Below are 22698 nucleotides of genomic sequence, written 5' to 3'. Positions count from 1 at the left end.
TTGGAACTAGTGGTGATACTTACACAACCTCTTGAATACACTAAAAAGACTGAATTGTATACTTTAAAAAATTTTTTTACATGTTTTTATTTATTTTTGAGAGACAGAGACAGAGTGTGAGTGGGGGAGGGGCAGAGAGAGAGGGAGACACAGAATTCGAAGCAGTCTCCGGGCTCTGAGCTGTCAGCACAGAGTCTGATGTGGGGCTCGAACTCGTGAACCTCAATCATGACCTGAGCCAAAGTCAGGTGCTTAACTGACTGAGCCACCTAGGTGCCCTTGAATTGTATACTTTTAAATGGTTAAACTGTTTCATTTTATGTTATGTGAATTTTCCCTTAATTAAAAAATTAATTTTAAAAAATTGCATTAATTAGTTTAAAAAAATGCATCTTTGAAGAGAGAGCTACACACATAGGTGATTGTCCCTGGTTTGGAATCCTAAGTGTTTCTTGGAAACAAAGGCCCTAAAATCATTCTAAAGTGTGAACAACTAGTCATTCCCAAATGTTTGTGCTCAGGATCTGGCAGCTTTGACTCAAGCTGAGAGTTAATTGCGTCAAGCATGAGACTCAGCTGAGCTCATCCATCTTGAGTGAGATAATACTGGTGTTTGTTCTTGGGCGGCTGGGCCAGGGGCCAGGACTAGCTTATTTTTGTTGACAGGTAGACACTACTTGTGAAGATGACAAGGCAAGACCATATGCACTACTAACATGCTAGAAAGGGTGTTCAGGGCCTTGGAACAGCCCTGAGGATTGTGGAAGTGGGGACTTGTTAGTGATAGGGCATTCTTAATGAGGATCTCTTCTTTGTACCTCTTAACATCCTTGTTAGTAAGGTGCCTAAGCAAGCCATAACAAGGTTTAATGATCATTTGCGGTTCTGCGTTTAATGATCATCTGCGTGAGGCATGAGCTCAAATGTCTGCTTTACGTGCAAAGAACCTCTTAAATCACTGACCATTATTCCCATTTTTCTTTGTATTTGGACAATGCAGCCATGGCAGTTTAATTAGAAGACAGAGAGTGTCACAGCACTTAAAGTAAATGACAGGCTTTCATCCACATGTGCTAATCAGCACCAGGCAGTTTATGAGGACAACATCCTGCTTTATTGTTAATTACCCAATTTTATTAACCTTCAGATGCTTGAATTGTTTTTAAAGATTTACCCATGGCAATTAACTGCAGCAATTTATCTACAATATTGCATGCATTTGGCTTGAATATGCAATGAGGACCCCTGTTTCAAAGCAGCAGCAGTGAACTACAATCTATGATAAAACAATAGAACGATTCAAGGCACACGCTGTTAATTTCCAAGACCTCTTGCTGGTTTATAAATTTTATGATTCCAAAGAATCATAACGACCCAGCAAAGAGAAATCAGCCAAAACATACTTTAAATAGCTTCATCTACCTTAAGGAGGTTCAAATTCTAGATAGATCTAAATTTTAGTGGATTTGATGTGATGCATTTGGAGAGAGACAAAGGGAAGTTTTAACCTAAAGGATTCTTTAACACTGCTGGAATCAGCATCTCTAAGACAGATTCTGCTTAGCAGCTGGTGGCATCCAAGGGTCTCTATTGCTTCTATACCCTTCTCCTTTCTATACTGAATATACAGTGTGGAATGACTAATTAAAAAATGAAAGTCTATATAAACATACAAGCATACCCACATATTAGCATAAATGTCATCTGTTACCAAACCATCAATTTTAATGGCTACCCAAGAGTCAGGTGTACGGACTTACCATAATTTAGCCATTTCCCTAATATTGCACATTCAGATTATTTCTAATTTTTACTCTAATCTAAAATTTTCAATGAACATTCTTATATCTTCATTCTTTTCTCCAGCTATTTCCTTAGAAATATTTCTACTAGTGGAATTACTGAATTAAAGGACAGGAAGTTGTGTAAAACACTCATTATAGTTCGACAAACTGACATAAACTTTCTGAAGAGCAATTTACCCTCCCACCCACAGCAAATGAAAACATCTCCCCATATCCTCATCAGCACTGCTTATTATCTTTAAAAATCAATTTGAAAAGATGTGATTATTTGTGAAGCTTGACATTTCTCATACTATTATTAGCCATTTATATGTCCTCTGTGAATTTTCTGAGTTCTCTGCCTGTTTTCTTTTGTGATGTTCATATTTCCTAACTCTTAATTCTTTTGTGATGTTCATGTTTTTCCTGATTCTTAATTCTTACATAGTAAGGATTTGTTGGGGTATTTTAATTAAGAATTTTACAGTTATTTTCATGAACTGAATGATTAATAGTTTTCTTTTTCTGTCTTCACTAGATTTTGGTATTAAAGTTATGAGTATATCACGAGTGAATCAGGGAGTTTTCTACCTTTTCTTAAGATGCAGACCACACTATGAATCATATTTGTTTTACACATATTTGTTTTGAAGGAATTAGGTTTCAAATAAAGTTTTACCAGTTTCTTGCAAAATTAGCAGCCTACTCGGGTTTTCTTGATCACTTCCAGTTTCCTAGATAATCATCCATTTCGTTCAAACTTTCAAGTATATTAGCCTTTAGCACTTAGCATTGATATATTTGTTCTAAAATATTCCTTTTACCTGTACTGGTATCTCTTTGTTAGAGTCCTAATTTGATATATTTCCCCTTTTTTGTTTTACCAGATATCAAATTATTTCACTAATTAAAAAAACCAGCTCTTAGGTTTATTAACTCAATTGTTTTATTATTTTCAAACCAAGTTTATCTCTATTATTTCATGTTCCATATATTTACTTTGTTGTTTTCCCTAGCTTTTTGAATTGAACTCCTTTCATTTTTTAAATAAACATTTATTTATTTATCTTGTGAGAGAGCGAGAGAGAGAGCATTGGAGAGAGAGCAGGGGGAGGGGCAGAGAGAGAGGGAGAGAGAATCTCAAGCAGGCTCTGCACTGTCAACACAGAGCCCCCCAACGCAGGGCTTGATCCCACAAACCATGAGATCATGACCTGAGCTGAGCTAGAGCTCCTCTAGGAGAAGACAGCCTCAGGGAGAGCCAGTGTGAGAAATGGTCATAAGAAGAATGCTCAACTAATTGAAGGCACCATTTAAAGTTTCCTTTACAAAACTTACATGGTAATTCTCCCTTGGAGTACACTGCATGGGAAACCGTGGCTATTGACAGCCTGGTGTGCTTTCAATTAAATAATTAATTAAAGATACGTAGGGGCGCCTGGGTGGCTCAGTCGGCTGAGTGTCCAACTTTGGCTTGGGTCATGGTCTCACGGTTCATGAGTTCGAGCCCCACGTGGGGCTCTGTGCTGACAGCTCAGAGCCTGGAGCCTGCTTCGGATTCTGTGTCTCCCTCTCTCTCTGCCCCTCTCCCATTCGCGCTCTGTCTCTCTGTCTCCAGCTTCCCCATGCCAACAGCCTCCAAACAGCACATCCCTAAAGCTTTCCCTTTTGTCTGCGGTAGAGCTTTCCCACTCCTCTGCCTGCCTTTGAGTCTCTGCCAAAACAGAAGTGACGGTGGCTGATTCCTTGTTATAGCAAGTTCAGGATAGACAGTCTCTGTTTGTTTCTACATTTCCATGTAGAAGATACTGCGCTTAGTGCTAGCAATATAATGGTGAACATGGTCCCTGACCTTCTGGAGCTCACTTTCTAAAAGTAAGGCCAGAAGATCAACAAATACACAGATGAAGGCAAGCAGAGCATGGTGGATGCCAGGAAGGAAATCCAGGAAGTGATGCAATGGCTAATAAGTGGGTGTCAGAGGTTGGTTTGCCTCAGTTACAGAAGACTGCTCTGTGTGGGAGCAAGTTGAGCAGAGACATGAAAGATGAGGGTGAGCTAGCCAGGGAGCATTCCGGGCAGAAGGCACAGAGAATAATCAAGCCCCAAGGTGGGAAGCCACTTGGCAAGTTCTAGGCCAGTGAGGCTGCCGTGTGGTGGGCAGAGAGAGTGGCATGAAATGAGGTCAACAAACAATAGTCATGGCTAATAATTATTCCTTTGCTCCAACAATTAATACCTTGCTTGATAGTGGTTTTACTAGACCCATGCCTTCTATTATAAGCAGCTTCTAATACTTTTGAAGTGGCCATTACAAAGAAAAAAGTGAATAGTCACTGATGAGAAATAATCTTCATAGCTAACATTTATCAAGAGCTTACTATAATGCTTTATATTACTTAAACATTTACTTCTCCAAGTAATCCCATGTAGTAAATACTATTATTTAATTTTTTTAATGTTTATTTATTTTTGAGAGAGAGAGAAAAAGAGTCTAAGCGGGGGAGGGGCAGAGAGAGAGAGGGAGACACAGAATCCAAAGCAGGCTCCAGGCTCCGAGCTGTCAGCACAGGGCCCGACGCGGGGCTGGAACTCACAAACCGCGAGATCATGACCTGAGCCAAAGTTGGATGCTTAACCGACTGGGCCACTCAGGGGTCCCTAGTAAATACAATTATTACTTCTTCTTTACAGATGAGAAAGTGAGACACAGAGAGCTTAATAAACGTGCCAAAGCTGACACAGGAATAAGTTGAAGAGCGGGGTTTGAACCAGGCAGTTGAAATCCAAAGCCAGTGCTCTTGTACAATGCGGCCTCTTCAGGTGACATAGCTATTGTGAATCAGTTATTTAATGGTACACACACGTTCTCCTAAGTTTATATCACCTATTATGCTTGCTAGTAGCAGAAAATACGCTTGAATTCAAAATCTAGAATCTATTGTCAAGGATTCACACATCTTCAAATTCTATTTATTATTAAGGATTAGGGCCTAATGGAGCAGGAGAAAAATTTCCCTCAAAAGAAAAACAAAGAGCTGTAATTAATTAATATTTTAATAATCATTCTCAATTTGCAGCACGTATCTATTTTTAATCTTTATCCAGAATTTACTATATAGATATTTATGTGGGTCAAGAATACCCACTGTGCAAATAGTTATGGGTTTGCTCTCCTGGGGAAACTAATAATACATGCTAATAGACACAATGAAGATTGATCTGATCATTTAAATGAATTTGATCAGAGCAAGTAAGCAGGCAAAATAGCCTGAGCACTGCTAAAAATGCCTTCTAATTACTCATTTTCCAGGTGGAGTTCTGCTTTAGCGTATAACCTCTGATTGCCCGAAGCCTACCCAAATCAAAGCAGTCATGCCCCCAGGCCGCGTCTGCAATCCGCTCACTTACATTTCCATCGTGGTTTGGGCAAGAGAGAGGCTTTCCGGCAGCCACAGCGGTGACCGTCTCCAGGATGGAGGACTCCTCAACGTTGCTGCCGGGAGTTCGCTGCAGCACATCCATCAGGTTCGTGATGAAGAAGTTGTTCTGGAGCGCGGCCACCCCCTTCTCGGGCAGGATGGAGGTCTGGCGGCACACTGGGCAGGAGAGGGTTAGACTGTGGGCGGGAATGTAGTTCTGCAGGCACCTGTTGCGGGAGCAGAAGCAGGTGGACTGTCAGCACAGTGGGCTCTCGAGCAAGAGCAGGACCACCTCTTCTCACAGGTACCATACATTCTCTGCACCTACATGGGCTACTTTGCAGAAACTCCCTGTGTAGTTTCCTTTTCTAGGAAAATAAGATTTCAGCAACCAAGAGGTAATGTGTACTCCCGCGCCCCTATCAACTGATCAGGCAAAGGATAACCCTCAAGGAAAAGAGTAACATCATTGACTTTGGTAGTGTTCTGGGGAACCTTGCCCCAAATGAGCAGCATTGGCCTCTCTGGGGAACTTGGAAGAAGTGCAGAATCTTAGGTCTTCCTCCAGGCCTGCTGAGTCTGAATCAGGTGATTTATATGCCCATTAAAGGTTGCAGGGGACACCTGGGTGGCTCAGTCGGTTAAGCGTCTTTGGCTCAGGTCATGATCTCGCAGTTTGTGAGTTCAAGCCCTGTGTTGGGCTCTGTGCTGACAGCTCAGAGCCTGGAGCCTGCTTCGAATTCTGCGTCTCCCTCTCTCTCTGCCCCTCCCCGCTCACACTTTGTCTCTCTCTCTCTCTTAAAAATAAATAAACATTAAAAAAATTTTTAAAAAGGTTGCGAAGCATTGCTCTACAATATCCAGTGTCATGTTCACAGATTTGTGGATTTTTACAATGGGGAGAAACAGGTTGAAGTTTTCTCTTACTGTTGAAATACTTAAATTAAGCCACAGGTAAAGTAATTACTAACAAACTTCATATGTGAAATTGCTCATGTGCTAAGTTAAATAAGAAGGTAAAGATGTATTTTGATAACTGATTAACTCAATGGAACAACTACTCAAGAAGGATAAAAAAATGTGTTTTCATATATAGCAAATGGCATATTCAGTTAATTTTTAATTATTTCATACACATAGTTGCATACAAAAGCATAAGCAGATCTCCCATGTTAAAAACACCTCCCATTGGAGGGGCGCCTGGGTGGCTCAGTTGGTTAGGCATCTATCTGACTTCAGCTCAGGTCACGATCTCACGGTCTGTGGGTTCAAGCCCCATGTTGGGCTCTGTGCTGACACTCAGAGCCTGGAGCCTGCTTCGGATTCTGTGTCTCCCTCTCTCTCTGCCCCTCCCCACCTCATGTTCTGTTTCTGTCTCTGAAAAATGAATAAACCTTAAAAAAAAAAACAAAACAAAACACCTCCCAGTGGAAATGTTTTGTTTGAAGCAGGGATAGGACACCCGGAGTCATACCAACATGATCTCTTCTTGCCTCTCCTCAAAAGGCATCAACTTAATTCATTTAATTAGCAAAATGCATTGCTAGTAATGACGTATATAGATTATGACGTACTGCTCACTAGATTCACAGTACTTGCAAAAACCATATGAAGTAGGTACTTTATTTACTTATGTTTTAATGTTTATTTATTCTGAGAAAGAGAGGGGGGTGGGGAGGGGCAGAGAGACAGGGAGACAGAGAATCCCAAGCAGTCTTCCCACTCTCAGTGCAGTGCCCGATGTAGGGCTCAAACACACAAACCGTGCGATCATGACCTGAGCTGAAACAAAGAGTCAGACACTTAACCAACTGAGCCACCCAGGTGCCCCTGAAGTATGTACTTTAGACACCCGAGGAAACACAGGCTGAGAGAAGCAAAGTTGCTTGCTCTCAGAACTCCAGTGGTCAAGGGCAGAGCAGGAGTTCAAACCCAGGCGACTCAGGTTCTTAGGCACCAGAACCTAAGTTCTATATAACTACTCTACATAATGTTTCCCTGTTGCTCTGCCAAACGAAATTCGAAAACTTCTGATTTCGTCTCATTCCCCATATTATGTAGATAAGGAAAATGCCATCAAGGAGGTTAATGGACTTTCCTATGTCACAGAAGTACCTAGCACCGAATCAATACCAGAAACAGAATAGCTTTTGCTAAGGTCACCGAGGGCATCCAAATCCAGACAATAGACATTTTTCACTCCTATCCTTCCCAGTACCACTCATTAAATGTGACCGCTGCCTCCCACCTCTCCTTTTTTGAAACTTTATCTTCTCTTGCTTGTGACAGCACACTCACTTGGTCCTCCTTCTCCTTCTGTCTGCTCTTGGTTTTCTACTGGCCAGTCCAGACTCTGTCATTAGCACCCCTCTCTCCGTGGGACATCATATCCATGTGCAGGGCTATAAACACAACACTCCCACATTTCTATTCCTTCCACAAACGTCTCCTCTGAGCCCCTAATCTCTACACCAACTGCTTCCTTGGCATCTCCTCTTAGATGTCGCACAAGCTCTAAGACTCAACATGTCCAAAACCAAAGCTATGTTCTTTCCCCAAACTGGGTCCTCTTTCCATCTCAACAAACAGCACCTCCATCCATTCATCTAGGAATGATGGAGCCATGCTGAAAACAGTAACTGTCCTTCATATTCCACATCCAACCCATCACCAAAGGCTGGAAATTCCTAAATACCTTCCAACATTTCCAGTTCTCATCATCTGCTTTACACCAGCCTTTCTTGGGTTTCTGCAGTGGCTCTATGCACTGTCACCCACCCTTGTATCCTCTATCCTCTAATATTCTCCATATTGCGACCACTGTGACCTTCTCAAAACCCATTCCATGCATTCCACAGGGACTTGCTGTGGTAGGCTCTGGAAAATCTCTACCACCGGCCATTAGATGGAGGAACAGAAGTAGACTGGGTGAGACCCAACTGAGAGGGCGTGAGGCAGACCCAGGACAGCCCAAAACTGTTGCTTCTCACCTGTCAGAGCACGTAAACGGGAGCCAAACAACGCACTGCCTGGGAACTGAACACGGGGAATAGGAGGCTCTGCCAGGCTCAGACTGAGTGCCTCTCAGTGTTATATATGAAGAGGCCAACTGCTGCAAATCAAATAATGATCTTACCATGTGAGCCCAGGGACACAGGGACAATTAGCTGGTATTCATGTTTTAGCTAGATTCATTGAGTGAGGGGGGGAAGTCACTCTCCATTTAGTCATTTTGGACTATAAATTACAAAATGCACCAAAGTGTAAAATAAATAAAGTGAAAAGTGCTAGTGCCCTATATACCACTACTAAAACAAACAAAAACTCTACACACACACACACACACACACACACACACACACCCCAAAAGAACCCCCTAAAAAGCAAACAAAAAAACCACAACGGCCAGTAACAAATCCACCTTCTCCGTCTATCCATCACCAGCATGGATATGGTTATTCTGTTGCACCTGAGATCTTACAAAGTAAATCAACTTTAACAAATGTATATTAAATGGATGGTAAATATAATTAGCACTGATTTGAAACCATTGGAAACACCACTTCCTATTCTATAACAAGAATTAAAGCATTTTAATTATGTATATTTAATAATAATAGAAAATATATTTAACACAATGCTATAAAACATAATTGCTATATTTATTTTTAAGAAAAAAAAATATAACCTTACTAGGGAAATACTTAAATTAGGACACAGATAAACTAATTACTAACAAACTTTATCTGCTTAATTGCTTATGTGCTAAGTTAAATGAGAAAGTAAAGATGTATTTTGATAACTGATTAACTCAATGGAAAAAACTAAGAAGGATAAAGAAATGTGTTTTCATATATAGCAAATTACATGTTCAGGTAATTTATAATTATTTCATACACATAGTTTTTTTCTTCATCTGCAACATCTTTATGTTCAAATGTGCCATTAGTATGTGTCTTCTGAAGTATCTTTTTAAAAAAAATTTTTCATGTTTATTTATTTTTAAGAGCAAGAGAGACAGAGCGTGAGCAGGGAAGGGGGAGAGAGAGGGGGAGACACAGAATCTGAAGCAGGCTCCAAGCTCTGAGCTGTCAGCACAGAGCCTGACGTGGTGTTCGAACTCACAGAATGTGAGATCATGACCTGAGCCGAAGTTGGACGCTCAACCGACTGAGCCACCCAGGTGCCCCACTTCTGAAGTATCTTTGAGAGGAAGCTCTCCCTTTTAACTAAGGTATTTTACCTCATGTGTTTGTTGTATGGGAGAAGATAATAGATTAAAAAAATTTGTTTTAATGTTTGTTTATTTTTGAGAGAGAGAAAGGCAGAATGTGGGCAGGAGAGGGGCAGAGAGAGAGAGGGAGACACAGAACCCGAAGCAGGCTCCAGGCTCTGAGCTGTCAGCACAGAGCCCGATGTGGGGCTTGAACCCACAAACCACGAGATCGTGACCTGAGCCAAAATCAGACGCTCAACCAACTGAGCCACCCAGGTGCCCCATAATAGATTTTTAATTGGCCCTCACCAAAGATACTGTATGAAGGAACTGTGGTTGGCAAAAATTGACGAAAAACAAGGGAGAAATTAAAACATTTTTTAAATCCTAAAATATTTAATGTTCTATGTCCTGTGGGAATGAATCAGTAGTTACTAGATTGCTTTCTCTCACTTGTAGTTATTTAAAATAGAGTAAATTAGGGGCGCCTGGGTGGCTCAGTCGGTTGGGCGTCGGACTTCGGCTCAGGTCATGATTTCACTGTTCGTGAGTTCGAGCCCCACGTTGGTCTCTGTGCTGACAGCTCAGAGCCTGGAGCCTGCTTTCGATTCTGTGTCTCCCTCTCTCTCTGCTCCTCCCCTGCTCATGCTCTGTCTCTCTCTGTCTCAAAAATAAATAAAAACATTAAAAAATTTTTTAAAAAATAATAAAATAGAGTAAATTATTGGCAACTCATGATTATGTTTCTAGATATCTATCATAAGCACAAAAGAGTTATTGTCTCCCATAGGTAACTGGACAATTCTGGAAGGAACCCCTTGGTAAGCTAGAGGAGATCAGTCTGTGAAACTCTCTTCTCTGAGCACAAAGGAGGCTTACCTCTCGCAGAAAGTGTGCAGACAGGGGAGAACCTTGGGATTCTTGTACCGTTCCAGGCATATACTGCAAATCAGAAACTGCTTGTCAATCTGGCGCACCACAGGACTTGGGATGTTGGTGGCTTCACTGGCCATCCTAGACCACTGACATGGGAGGCCGGCTGTCTTTGACCCTGCACGCTGCTGCTGTCAGACAGGAAAAATATATAATAACTTGTAAGTGCAAATCAATCATTGGTTCATTCACTACAGACACCGTGTTATGAATACAGGTAGAATTCCATGCCAGTGACCTCAAAATGACCATAACCAACCCTCAATGCTGGATGAGGCATACAGTGAAATGCCTGTTTATTTTGTAAATCAATAAAATGATCACATGTTCACCATGCAAACAAAACAAATTAGAAGACGTATGTTGCACAAAGACGCATGCCTGCTGGCTTTGCAAGCAAGGGTAACTGAGGGGCCAAATACTTATACAGCTCTGCCTGTTCATGCCTTCATTTATGACTCTATTTGATTCTATACCTACAGTCTTATAAAAGTATAATCTATATCAAATAGAACAGTCTTACTAAGATAAAATGGTTTCCCAACTATTGTACTTGAAGGGGATCAAAATGTCACTCCAAAATGTGCCATCTTGGCATAAGGATTATTTTGAGCTGGAGGCACTTGAGAAACAGCAGACGCGGTAAGGCAGCTGGTGGTTGGCGAGGGGCATTCTGTCCTCTCCCCCCTGCTTAAAAGCAGGGCATCGATTTCCCATTTTCAAAGGAAATTTTCATTTGTAAAGGTGCCCCACTCTCCCATACCAAAAAGAGGAGACTCTTAATTATCACCAGAGATAGCATGGGAGAGGAGTCTACATAACAAATCTTACTCAACAACCCTTATGGACCATACATTTCCTGGTCACTTTCCTACAATTTACTGTCCCTAAACCTCCTTTTCCTTTATCTAGCCATTTCTCCACCATTTGTCATCCTTTGTTAAAACAGTATATAAGCCCCCAGGTCCAACTGCCTCTCTGGGTTTTCATTTCTTTTCTGTGAAGCTCCCATGCATGTAAAATTAAAAATATTAAATTAATAAACTTAGAATATTATATATTATGTTGGAAAAATAAACTACCAGTAAAATGTGTACATCCTTTTCTCTTGATAATCTTTTGTCAGTTTAATTTGCAGTCTTTAGGAACAGAATTGAAGTGTGTTGAGAAAAGTTTTCCCTCCCCTACATACTGTTAACATGCAAGGATGGAATAATTAGAACTTGTTTAAAATTTTTTTAATATTTATTTATTTTTGAGAGAGAGAGAGAGAGAAAGAACATGAGTGGGAAAAGGGGCAGAGAAAGAGGGAGACACAAAATCCAAGTTAGGCTCCAAGCTATCAGCACAGAGCCCAACGTAGAGCTCGAACTCACCGCCTATGAGATCACGACCTGAGCTGAAGTCGGACGTTTAACCGACTGAGCCACCCAGGTGCTCCAGAATAATTAGAACTTTTTATTAAGACCTTTGTATGTGGTTCAGAGTGTTCTCTTCAGAACTAAAGGTTTATAGATTGTATGCTAAAATGTATTTGCCACAGAGCAGGGACAAAGGCAGATAATTCCTAACATTTTAAGAAATGTCTGTTGGTATTCATGTGTGGGAATCTGAGGGACCTGGTGAAATTAATTAGTTCAGAGAAGGTTTCAAAATGTCAGGAATCGTGCCAGAAAAAGAGAATTAGTAGAGGGCAAGAGAGAAAAATGCAGAGGGCCTCCAAGGGAGGGTAAAATTACAACATAAAACACAGCTTCATTTACCACCTTGAAGAACATCTGGCTTCTATTCCAAAAGAGTAAACCAAGGTTAAGCTAAAATTCACTTCTTAATTTTCTAAATATTTGGTAAGGTGTCTACAGCCCCCCAATTCCCAACAGAAACACTCTTTACAAAAAAAATTGTTAATTTTCAATATGACCCTAGGCAGGAAGTAATATTATTCTCATTCCACAGATTTTTGAAAACCTTGGCTCAGTTAAGAAGTTTGTCAGAATGCAAAACCCATAGCCTGTTCACTCCTTAAACCACCACATCTCCCTTGACCGTGTGCTTTAAGAAGGCTGTATGTACTATAAAAGCTTGGTTTATATATAATATTTTAACTTGGCCTGGGACCTGTGTTTGAAGCTGGGAAATACCATATTTACAGAATCAACAATTCTACACTTTTTAATAGAAATTCTTTTCAAACATGAATGATAGTTCTTCTCTCTCCCCACCAGTTTACCACATTTTTAAAAAGTATGTCAACTTGTAATAAGAAAATCCTATCGGGGAACCTGGGTGGTTCAGTAGATGGAGCATCTGACTCTTGAACTCAACTCAGATCATGACCTCACAGTCTGTGAGACTGCGCCCCAAGTCGGGTTCTGCGCTCTCTCCAACTCTCTCTCTCTGTCTCTCTCTCTGTCTCTCTCTCTGTCTCTCTCTCTCTCTCCCCCCCCTCACCTGCATGTGTGTGCTGTCTCTCAAAATAAATACATAAACATTTTAAAAATTCTACTAGTTATACATAATTGAGTACAGTTACATATAGGACACACCCATATCCCAACTCTATACTTTCTAGATAAGCTCATTAAAGAGCATGATTCATAAACAGACAGAACATTGTGAAAGAACCTACTATACACGAGTGTCACATCTGAACAGAACTTGCTGCATTAGTTAAAACAGCGTGAGTGCGACATATCTAATTAGCCAGCACTATCTGCTCTCTCTTTCCTAGAATGTCTCCCTAAAGAACTAGAGTAGAGAATGATATTCATTGATTGGATTAAATGTGGCTCATCTCTCAGGAGCTCAAAGTATTGGCACATCATCTGCTTTTCTTAACCACATCCCCATGACATCAGAAAAGGGAAGGAATGGATTTGTCTGTCTTTAAGATAAGGAAACCAAAGCCGAGGGTTTAAATGACTTGCTCAAGGTCACCCAGTAAAATCAGTGAATCAGAAAGCTCAGATTTCAAGTCTTCTGCTTTATCTGATACCTAATCTTAAACAAGATTAACACTTTGTGTGCGTGTGTGTGTGTGTGTGTGTGTGTGTGATAAAAATTATGGAGTGCTCACTTCAGCAGCACTAAAATTGAAATGATACAGAAGATTGGCCCAGCCCCTGAGCAAGGATGACACAAAAATTCATGATGTGTTCCATATATATACATTTTCAATTATATCTAAGGGGCACCTGGGTGGCTCAGTTGATGAGCATATGACTCTTGATTTTGGCTCAGGTCATTTTGGCTGAGACCCCTGATCTCAGGGTCGTGGGATCCAGTCCCGCATCAGGGCTCCAAGTTGAGTACAGAGCCTGCTTAAGATTCTCCCTCTCTGTCTCTCTCTCTCCCCCTCCCCCTCTGCCACTCTCCCCTGCTCACACTCTTTCTCTATCTCTAATACAAACAAATAACTTTTAAAAAAATTATATTGAACTTTTCAGTTAAAATAAGTTAAAAATAATTTTAATTTGAATAGCTTTTGAAAAATTTCATATCCCCCTTTGAAATAATCAGTCATGCTGAGTATTGAAAAAAGTACAGAGAAAACATCGCATTGATTTCACTCTTTTTTTTTTTTTTTTTTAACCTTAGAGTTTTAGGGTTTGGGCAAGGAGAAACCATTTGTTTTAATCAAATGGTATGATTTGAATAAATGAAATTTCTTGAGCTCACATCATTATGTTCTGATGCTGAAATGAAAATATTTCACTCTAATTTTATGATAATTATTGAAGTCGGTGGGAGTAAGTCTTTGTTAGTATTGTTAATTTATATGGTAAATTAGGTTGACTCATTAACACTAATTTAAAAGCATGACAATATTACAGATCTGTCACAAGTGACCTGTTGAAGACATCTGGATTTTTAGGACTCTCAGAATCAACACAAAAGGCTTCCAAGCCCCAAAGATCCCCAAACCGAGACTTTGCCAGGGTAATGATCATTCCCTGAATATAACTGGATACCCACAATAGAAAGACAATTTGACTACTCCTAAAGGGATAAAGTACCGAGAAAAATGGAGGCACAGAATGTGCTAACAAGCACCACAGGAAGCTTTCCATCAGTCTGAATACGCCGCGAGGAACATACATAAAATGTATACAGCCTTTAAAGTGTCCGGGCACTACCACAGTTTCTGGTTGCTTTGATTAGAAGAGCAATAAATACTTATTTAGATTCTCGGCAGTTCTCCTTTCTCCATCTTGGTTTCTGAAGTGTCAGAGATCCTTCTTACTCACATGACCAGCAGAAATAAGCACATGATAGTGAAAGAGATCAGCATATAGAACTACTCTTCTCCTGGAGATCTGCAAAACCAATTTCTGGACAGGAGCGCCTACAAGCATGCATGGAATGGGCTTTGTCTCTGAAGGAACCCGAATCCTCTTGGATGCAGGAACTAGCACTCTACATACCGACAAAAGGCCAACACAGAGGAAATGACAGAGAAGGGATGGCAAGAAGAGCCATTTTTTTAAAAATTTTTTTAGCTTATTTATTTATTTTGAGAGAGCAAGTGGGGGAGGGGCAGAGAGAGAGAAAGAGAGAGAATCCCAAACAGGCTACAGTACAGAGCCCAACTTGGGGCTCAATCTCATGAACCATGAGATCATGACCTGAGCCAAAATCAAGAGTTGGGCTCTTAACTGACCGAGCCACCCAGGCGCTCTAAGAAGGGCCATTTTAAAACTACATAAATAGCCAACATTAGGGTGCTGTTGACATTAACTACCTATGAGAGCTCTCGCTATGTGGGGAGACTGGCTGAGGCTCCTTGTCAGTGGAAAACCAACAGCAATACTGCTTACAAGAGGGGTTTGGTTCTCCTCTCTACCTCTCTGTTCAATAGCACCTTCTCAATCTGACCATTCTGGTTAAAATTGAAACTTGCCCCCCAGCCCCCAGCACTTGCTATCTCCCGTCCTTGCTCTCTGTCTCTGTTGCAACGGTCACTTTCTGATATAGTATGTAATGTGTTTATCTTGCATATTGTCTCCTCCCCACCTCTCTAGGATGTAAGATTCACGAAGGCAAGGATTGCAGCAGCTAGAACTGTGCCTCGTACATGATAGACACTCATTATTTCTTTGACTGAACTGAGCAAATAAAGTATAACATGGGAATGGACTCAGTCCCAGTAGCAGAAAAAAGCGGCACCGGCTGACTTAGTACACAATAAACAGCATGGTTGTCATCAGTCATGTGAATGTTTTCATTTGACATCAGACATTACCTGCCTTCCCACGTGATCGTCTAATCTTTAGCAACACAAGCCGTCAGCCAGAGGGTAAATATTCAGTGACATACTTAAACACACTCACAAAGGCGGAACGGGAATTGAGAACTACTGAGGACACATGTGCGCGGAAATACAAAGTCTAAGAAAGTTGACACAAAAATTCCTCATTAGTGGGGCGTGCCCACTAAACAGCTTTTGTAACAACAATGCAATACGCATGTAACAAAATCCTTGCAAACCCCCCGTCCTAGCATTTCTTCCCTCGCGTCACCTCTGGTATTTTTCCTGGCTCACGTCCTCAAATCCCCTAGAACTTGGTGGAAATGACAACCAAGTGGAAAAGAACTTGAGAGGAGAAGAAACAAAAGGAAAATGCCTGGGTCCACAATTCTAGGGTTGAGACCACAATTCCCACCCCAGAGTATACCATTTAGATCAGATAATTATCCAAACTTTTTATTGCTGACACCAGAGGGGGAAGAGCAGGAAGGGAGGGTAGAAGACAAAAGACAAATTGAAAGCACTCTGCTTGAGAAGGGGAGAGAGTTGGGGGAAAACTTGTTGGCTAGGCTAGGAAACACGGTTGGGAAACAGGTCAAGATTCCTTTGGAAAATAAAATTTTAACATGTGATTTGTGGGTAAGAGTCAGCATATTTGATTATATACCATCCTAAAGGCACTAGATTCCACTTCTGTTTAATTTTATGGCATTCCTGGGTTACTGCTTCTCTTTGTGGCCACTTAGCTGGATTAATTTATTAGTATGGTTACATTTTTACTGCCAATGACAACGACGCAGACAGGCTAAAATCAGCTTCCCAGGGTGCCTGCGTGGCTCAGTCGGTTAAGTGGTTGACATCAGCTCAGGTGATCTCACGGTTTGTGAGTTCGAGCCCCACATCCGGCTCTCTGCTTCAGCCTGGGAGAGCCTGCTTCAGATCCTCTGTCTCCCTCTCTCTCCCTGCCCCTCCCTCTCCCTCTCTCAAAAATAAATAACATTTTAAAAACAGAAAGTAGTAAATTCTGAATTATTAAAAAATAAAAATAAAAAATAAAACCAGCTTCCCAAGAAGTTAAAAATTTTTCTGGCGCGTTTACAGAAAGAAAATCTCAAACTATTAGGATTATCTATAACTCACAATGTTCTATCTTTTACCTGCCAGGACAGATGGTACCTAGAGCTCAAGGCACAGGTTAAAACATGACTAAAGAAACAAAGTATTTTTAGTTTTTAAAATTTATGAGCATATTTTTATTCACCTGCAACTGAATTTGCATTGTTACAGAGGACTTAACTAGAAGAAAGAAAAGAGGACAATCTTAAGTGAAATTAAAACAGGGTGACCTATTTCCAGATAAATCAAGCCTCCCAAATGGGCCATTTTGTAAATTAGAAGGCCAGATGCAATATCTTTTCTGATAGTACATGCATGAGCGTGTGTGTTTGGGGGTGAGTGGGTGTGTATTCCAGAAGCCATTCACTTTAACTTCTCTCTGCAGGCAAGGATGTGCCCAAGCTTTCCAAAGGTTCTTATCATTTCCAGGGTCCAATGTATGACAGCTTCCCAAGGTTGCTGGGTTTTACCACACGGAAATTGATTTATGTCAAGCCCCCAACTCATCTTTAGAATATTTATGCCTATCTCCTCTACCTCTTAGTATAGATAACTATTTGTCTTTGCCTTCTTCATAGACAGCCTCGCCTTTTACAATGTAATTAAGTCAGTTCTTAAGATTTGTTTTGAGTTTTCTAAGGTACAGAAAGCTGGGCCTGTGTGATTGAGTGTTAAGTGGTCAGGCTGATTAACATTCATCCACAGTGCCCTGGGACAGTCAGGATGAGTGGGGTTTCCTCTCCCCACATCCATCACCTTGCCAAGACTCTTTCCTTGCTTTCCTTTGGGACTACAAGGAGGCTGCATATTCTGGGACCACAAAAAAGACAGAGGAAGGCCAAGGCCCTAAGCTCTGGAAATTGGGCAAGGTTAGCAAGAAGGGGGAGGAGAAATCTATTCTACATCAGAACTTCAAAAGACATAGGCCTGTGTAACAGCAAATCCCCTTTTGTCCCTGGTGGATAGGAAGTACGTTATTTAATTCTGTTGCTGATTAGAATAAATGTGTACCTAATAAGTTTTCAAGAAGAATAATGAAAAGCACTTAATGGAGGAACGGAGGTGACTGAGAACATGAAGGCAGAAGAGGGTAAAGTAAAAGAGGGTAGAAAGACTAGCACGCAGAAAGCGATAATGAAGGTTCCTTCCAAGGTGCTGTTTGAATAATTACACTGGGCTCATATTTTCCCTCAGTATCTGGTTTAACCTAAACCTTCAAATTCTAGGAGGAAACCTGATCTGTTCATTTCAGACAACCTGCGCAATAATAATATTCAGAGAACTCTAATAGCCAACCCCATTATAGGACAAATTCTATTCTGACACTCAAATCCTTACATAAGTAATAAAGGGCACAGATGGCATCAGACATTTTCAAAAAAACAATTACAGGTGTGTGCAAATTATAATTATGCCGTAATTAGAAGTAATTCAGTCACATTTTTTAAAGAAAAAAAAACCTATGAGAGTAAATAATTTGGCAGCAAATATTTTAAAGTGTAAAAGTATTTCTCCTCCATACATTTCAATAATACATACAAATGTTTTGTTAAAGTCTTAGTTTTATCAGAGAGATGATGAAAAAAAGCACAAGGGAGTCTTAAAAATTAAGCTTAGGTTAAATTTTTAAAAATTGCTACACATTTAGAATTTCTTCGACTTAAGGATAGATACAAGAAAGTCATAACTTTGGAGTAATTAATGTCTCCAAATATCCAAATGAAGGACGTTTTCAATTTTTAGTAAGACAAAGAATGAGTGTTTTTGCTTATTTCACAAGCAAAAAAATCCACGAAGCTTTTTTCATATAAGTAAAAAAAAAAAAAAGTCATCTCAGGATTATAATATTAACTCTGGTGAAAAATATGTATAGATTTTATTCTCCATTTTTAAAATATATGGAATATATATCCTGGATTCCTATTTCTCCAAACAGGCACATTGTATCAGAGAACATTTGTACATTCAGTCTTATTTTAATCTTTCCAATGCAAATCACTTGGGTCTTTCTAGGAGAAAACTGGAAAGAAACACTTAGAGGTTTAGGATAGGCCACGACTCAACGTCTCTGTAACAAAAAGCTGCTTTCTCATACCACAGCACACATGAAACTTCTCATTGTGTGCTTGCTCGCTCGGGAGGGGCGTGCATTATTTAACATTAACAGACGGTTAGGACCGGGGCTGCTGAAGCGTCTGCCTGAAAATAATGAAAGACACCAGAAAATAGGTTCACGCTAAGCAGAACTGAATCCTAATACTTAAGAAATCAATTGAAGAATCTGGACAAACAAATGGCTCTCCTTACATATTCTAATCTAAAAAAATAACAAAAACCTCTAACAATTATTCACGAAGAATAAAACTGCAGTAATACGATCTAAGCCAAAGAAACAAACTAATAATTTTTAAAATGCTTCATTCTGAATCCAGATCTGCTCCTTAAAGCAATGATATTGAATCTATCTTAAGACGGATACCATTTTACCTTTTGGTTCAGAAATCCACTTATTAATATTTAATATTTAGCTTAAAATAAATAGCCTTCCTACTTGCTTTCCTATCCTCCCAAAATAAGGAATAATGAAAGGGTGGGGCACACTAGTAGAGAAAGCTGTCAGAATAATCGTAGCCACTGTTTCAGGAAGCAAATCTAAGGTCCAACCCAAGGATTTTTTCCCCCCTGTGTAAAGCTACCATTGAACTCCACCCAGATTTGAGTCTACTTCAAAGGCAGGCCAAAAAAAAAAAAAATGTTAAAAAAGAAAAAAAGCCCAAATCATTTTCTGCATATTTGCTGATTATCAATGGCATTTAGAATTCAGAGGGTCGAATCATGCATTATGAATGAATGGGTTTCCAATGGTAACTGGGAACTCAACCCCAGGGTTCTCCAACAGAGGACCGAGTGGGGGAAGGGTTGAATGGTTCATTCTCCTCCACCCTGGGGTATGGAGGAAGGAATCCAGCAACTTAAATACTTCATCCCCATCTTCGCACCCAACAGAGAAATGCTGGGAGGAAAATATTTTATTTAAAATAAGCTGAATACACATTAAAATTGAGGACTAGTAAAGATAAAAATCTAGTCAGATCACATTAGGAACTTGATAAAAAAGAAAATCTTGCATGACTCCCTATTCTGGTTAATTTGGTGCCTTTGTTTAAGCAAAGAATGGGTCTCCCTCTATCTGATAGTTACAGAGCATGCAGCATCACCAAGAGAGAGAAGGGAGAAAAAAAGAAAAAGAAAAAAAGAAAAAACCAGAGCAGAGAGAAAGCAGGAGAAATCAGCTATCCACCTGGCATAATACTCAGCAATCAGAACATTTAGGACCTACCCATTTCTGCAGACAGACTAATCAACGAGGCAAAGAATTAAATCCTCCCAAGCCTGTCGCTGCAGCTCCGCGGCAATCCAAAAGAACAATGCACATTCTGCTAACCTCCCAAGTTTGGAAGCACCATGCAAAGAAACTGGTTAAAATTCCCTACCATGCAGTGCAGCCATCATCAGAAGCCCAGCATATCTTCTGCTCTATGTAGTGATGTGCCAGTTCATGAACAGAACAGAGAAGAAAAATGGAGGAAAAGAGAGAAGGCTCAGGAAAGTCGGCAGGAATGTTTCTGGGTCATTAACAAGTGGGAGACCCCTTTCGGTATTCAAACCAATCAATCTTTATCTTACAGGACATCTTTTTCTCACTCAGCGTCTGTTGAAAAGACTGCAGCAAACCAAGCAAGGGATTATGGGATAGGGATGCAGCAGCGAGCTGCAATGAGATTCGCGGGTGGCTTGCTTTCCCCTCTGAGTCAGCAGTCAGCTGTTTCCACGCTCTCGTGCAGGGCCGCGGAGGTCCCTCGCCGGAATGTGGCCGCGCGGCTAACCCGGGGAGAGCCCCCGGCGCACGTCTCCCGGCGCCACGCAGCCCGGACAGGCACCGAGTTACAAATCGGAAAGGGGTGTGCTGATAAGCAAAAGGGGGATGCGGTGAGAATAGATCCTAGAAGGAAAACTAGGTATACGATGCCTCAGTTCAAATTTAGAGGAGTGTTTTCGGTGGGTGTGAGAGCATACAGTCACTTCCTTTCGTTAGGGAAAACATACTGTTTCCTTAGATTTTAAGTAGCTTGAAACACAAAGGTAAACTTATAAATATGCAAAACAGCCGAGTTAAACAAGCATCAACTAACTTTTCCCCTCTTGGTATCTACCCAGAAAAGGGTCTATAAAACACAGTCCCTCCAAGTCAAATAATGCAAATGCCATTCCTCTGCTTTTTGTGGTCCTAATCATTCAGACAAAAATCATGTAGTATATTTATTTGCTTCAGGGGTGAACAGAGCCTGCTGTTTTTCTGATGATGGGAACGTTTTCAGTTAAGGGTTGAGAAACTTGGCAAACCTTGCACACCTATATACCTTGATTTCCTATTAGACGACTAAACTTTTTTTTAGTTTTCATTAACATAAAAATGATCAAGTAGCCATAGAAAAACAATTAGATCCTATGACAAATAATACTTTAGAATTAAAAAAATTTACATATCATAACAGAATTTACAATCATTCCCTTTTCTACAGCAGGGGGGGCAGGGAACCATACTGCATTATATTCTTTGCTTAGTTACTAGTTTAAAAGTGGACATGAGGGGTGCCTGGGTGGCTCAGTTGATTAAGCGTCTGACTTCAACTCAGGTCATGATTGTGGTTCGTGAGTTAGAGCCCCGCGTCGGGCTCTGTGCAGACAGCTCAGAGCCTGGAGCCTGCTTTGGATTCTGTGTCTCCCTCTCTCTGCCCTTTCCTTGCTCACGCTCTATAGCACTCTCTATTTCTCTCTCTCTCTCTCTAAAAAATAAATAAACATTAAAAAAATTTTAAATTGGACATGAAACCTTTTATTTAAATAAAGTTGTTAATTCACACATTTGATCACATTAATATTCATCACATCCTTTCCATGCAGTCAGGCATTGCATTGAGCCCTGTCATGGGGCACTCAGCTCTACAGAGCAGTGATGATTACCATCAAAGGTGTGGGTGAGTGAGTGTCAGTATCCAGTGACACAGACCCCCAGACATGCCAATTTTGCCATGCTATTTCAGGTGGTACACAATTCTCAAAAGCCCAGGTTAACACCCTACTTTAGAAGTTGTTTTTTTTTTAATGGCTTTATTGAGATATTCACATACCATATAATTCATACATTTAACTGTACAATTAACTGTATAATTCATACATTTAAACTGTACAAGTCAATGGCTTTTAGTATATTCACAGATGTGGGCAACCAACAGCACAGCCAGTTGTAGAACATTTTCATCATCTCCAAAACAAACCCTGTGCCCTTTAGCTATCACCCTCTACCTTCCCACCCCCCAGTCTTAAGCAACCATTAATATACTCTCTGTCTCTATAGATTTCCCTCTATAGATTCTGGTCATGAATGGAATCATATAATATGTGGTCTTAGGTGTCTGGCCTTTTTCACTCAGCATAATGTTTTCAGTGTTTATCCATACTATAGCATGTGACAGTATTCTGTTCCTTCTTATGGTAGAAAAACATTTCATCGTATGGATATAGCATGTTTTATTTATCCATCTGTCAGTTGATGGTCACTTGGGTTGTTTCCACTTTTTGGCTGTTATGAATAATGCTGCTATAAACATTCCCGTACAGGTGTTTGGGTGGACATATGTTCTGGTTTAGAAGTTTAATCTAATTAGAACCAACCCCTAAAACTACAGGCAGGCTACCCCCACTCCATTTTACCATGTCATCTTCCTAAGACAGTCCCTCACAAAGGAGCCCGACTTGGTGCTGCTGCTGGCCTGTCTGAAGCCAAATGCATTGAATGCTGACTTCTCTTGCAGCACATCCTCCTGGCCTCTCTTTTCCTCCACTCAACCCAAACTCTGGGGCATACAACTGGAGACTGAGTCTCTCTTCTCAGAAGATAGTGGGAAAGTGGGAGAG

At 40.5% G+C, this 22698-nt stretch overlaps 1 protein-coding gene and 1 pseudogene across 2 annotated transcripts in view; one reads left to right on the top strand and one right to left on the bottom strand.

Annotated features, from left to right (window-relative positions):
- TRIM2 (tripartite motif containing 2) overlaps positions 1-10489 on the bottom strand; it is a 52551-nt gene extending 42062 nt beyond the window's left edge. For both annotated transcript variants that reach the window (XM_049631215.1, XM_049631216.1), the window contains exons 1-2: positions 10302-10489; positions 5196-5433 (exon numbers count right to left, since the gene is read on the bottom strand). In XM_049631215.1, the coding sequence (XP_049487172.1) occupies positions 5196-5433; positions 10302-10435 (372 nt within the window). In that variant the 5' untranslated portion in view covers positions 10436-10489. The remainder of the gene's footprint in view (positions 1-5195; positions 5434-10301) is intronic.
- Positions 10490-13423: 2934 nt separating this feature from the next.
- LOC125924119 (uncharacterized) lies at positions 13424-13522 on the top strand (annotated as a pseudogene).
- Positions 13523-22698: the final 9176 nt, after the last annotated feature.

Source organism: Panthera uncia, chromosome B1, assembly GCF_023721935.1.
Source record: "Panthera uncia isolate 11264 chromosome B1, Puncia_PCG_1.0, whole genome shotgun sequence".
Taxonomy (NCBI): domain Eukaryota; kingdom Metazoa; phylum Chordata; class Mammalia; order Carnivora; family Felidae; genus Panthera; species Panthera uncia.
Note: the sequence above shows the minus strand (reverse complement) of the source record. Positions and strands in the feature narration are given on the sequence as shown.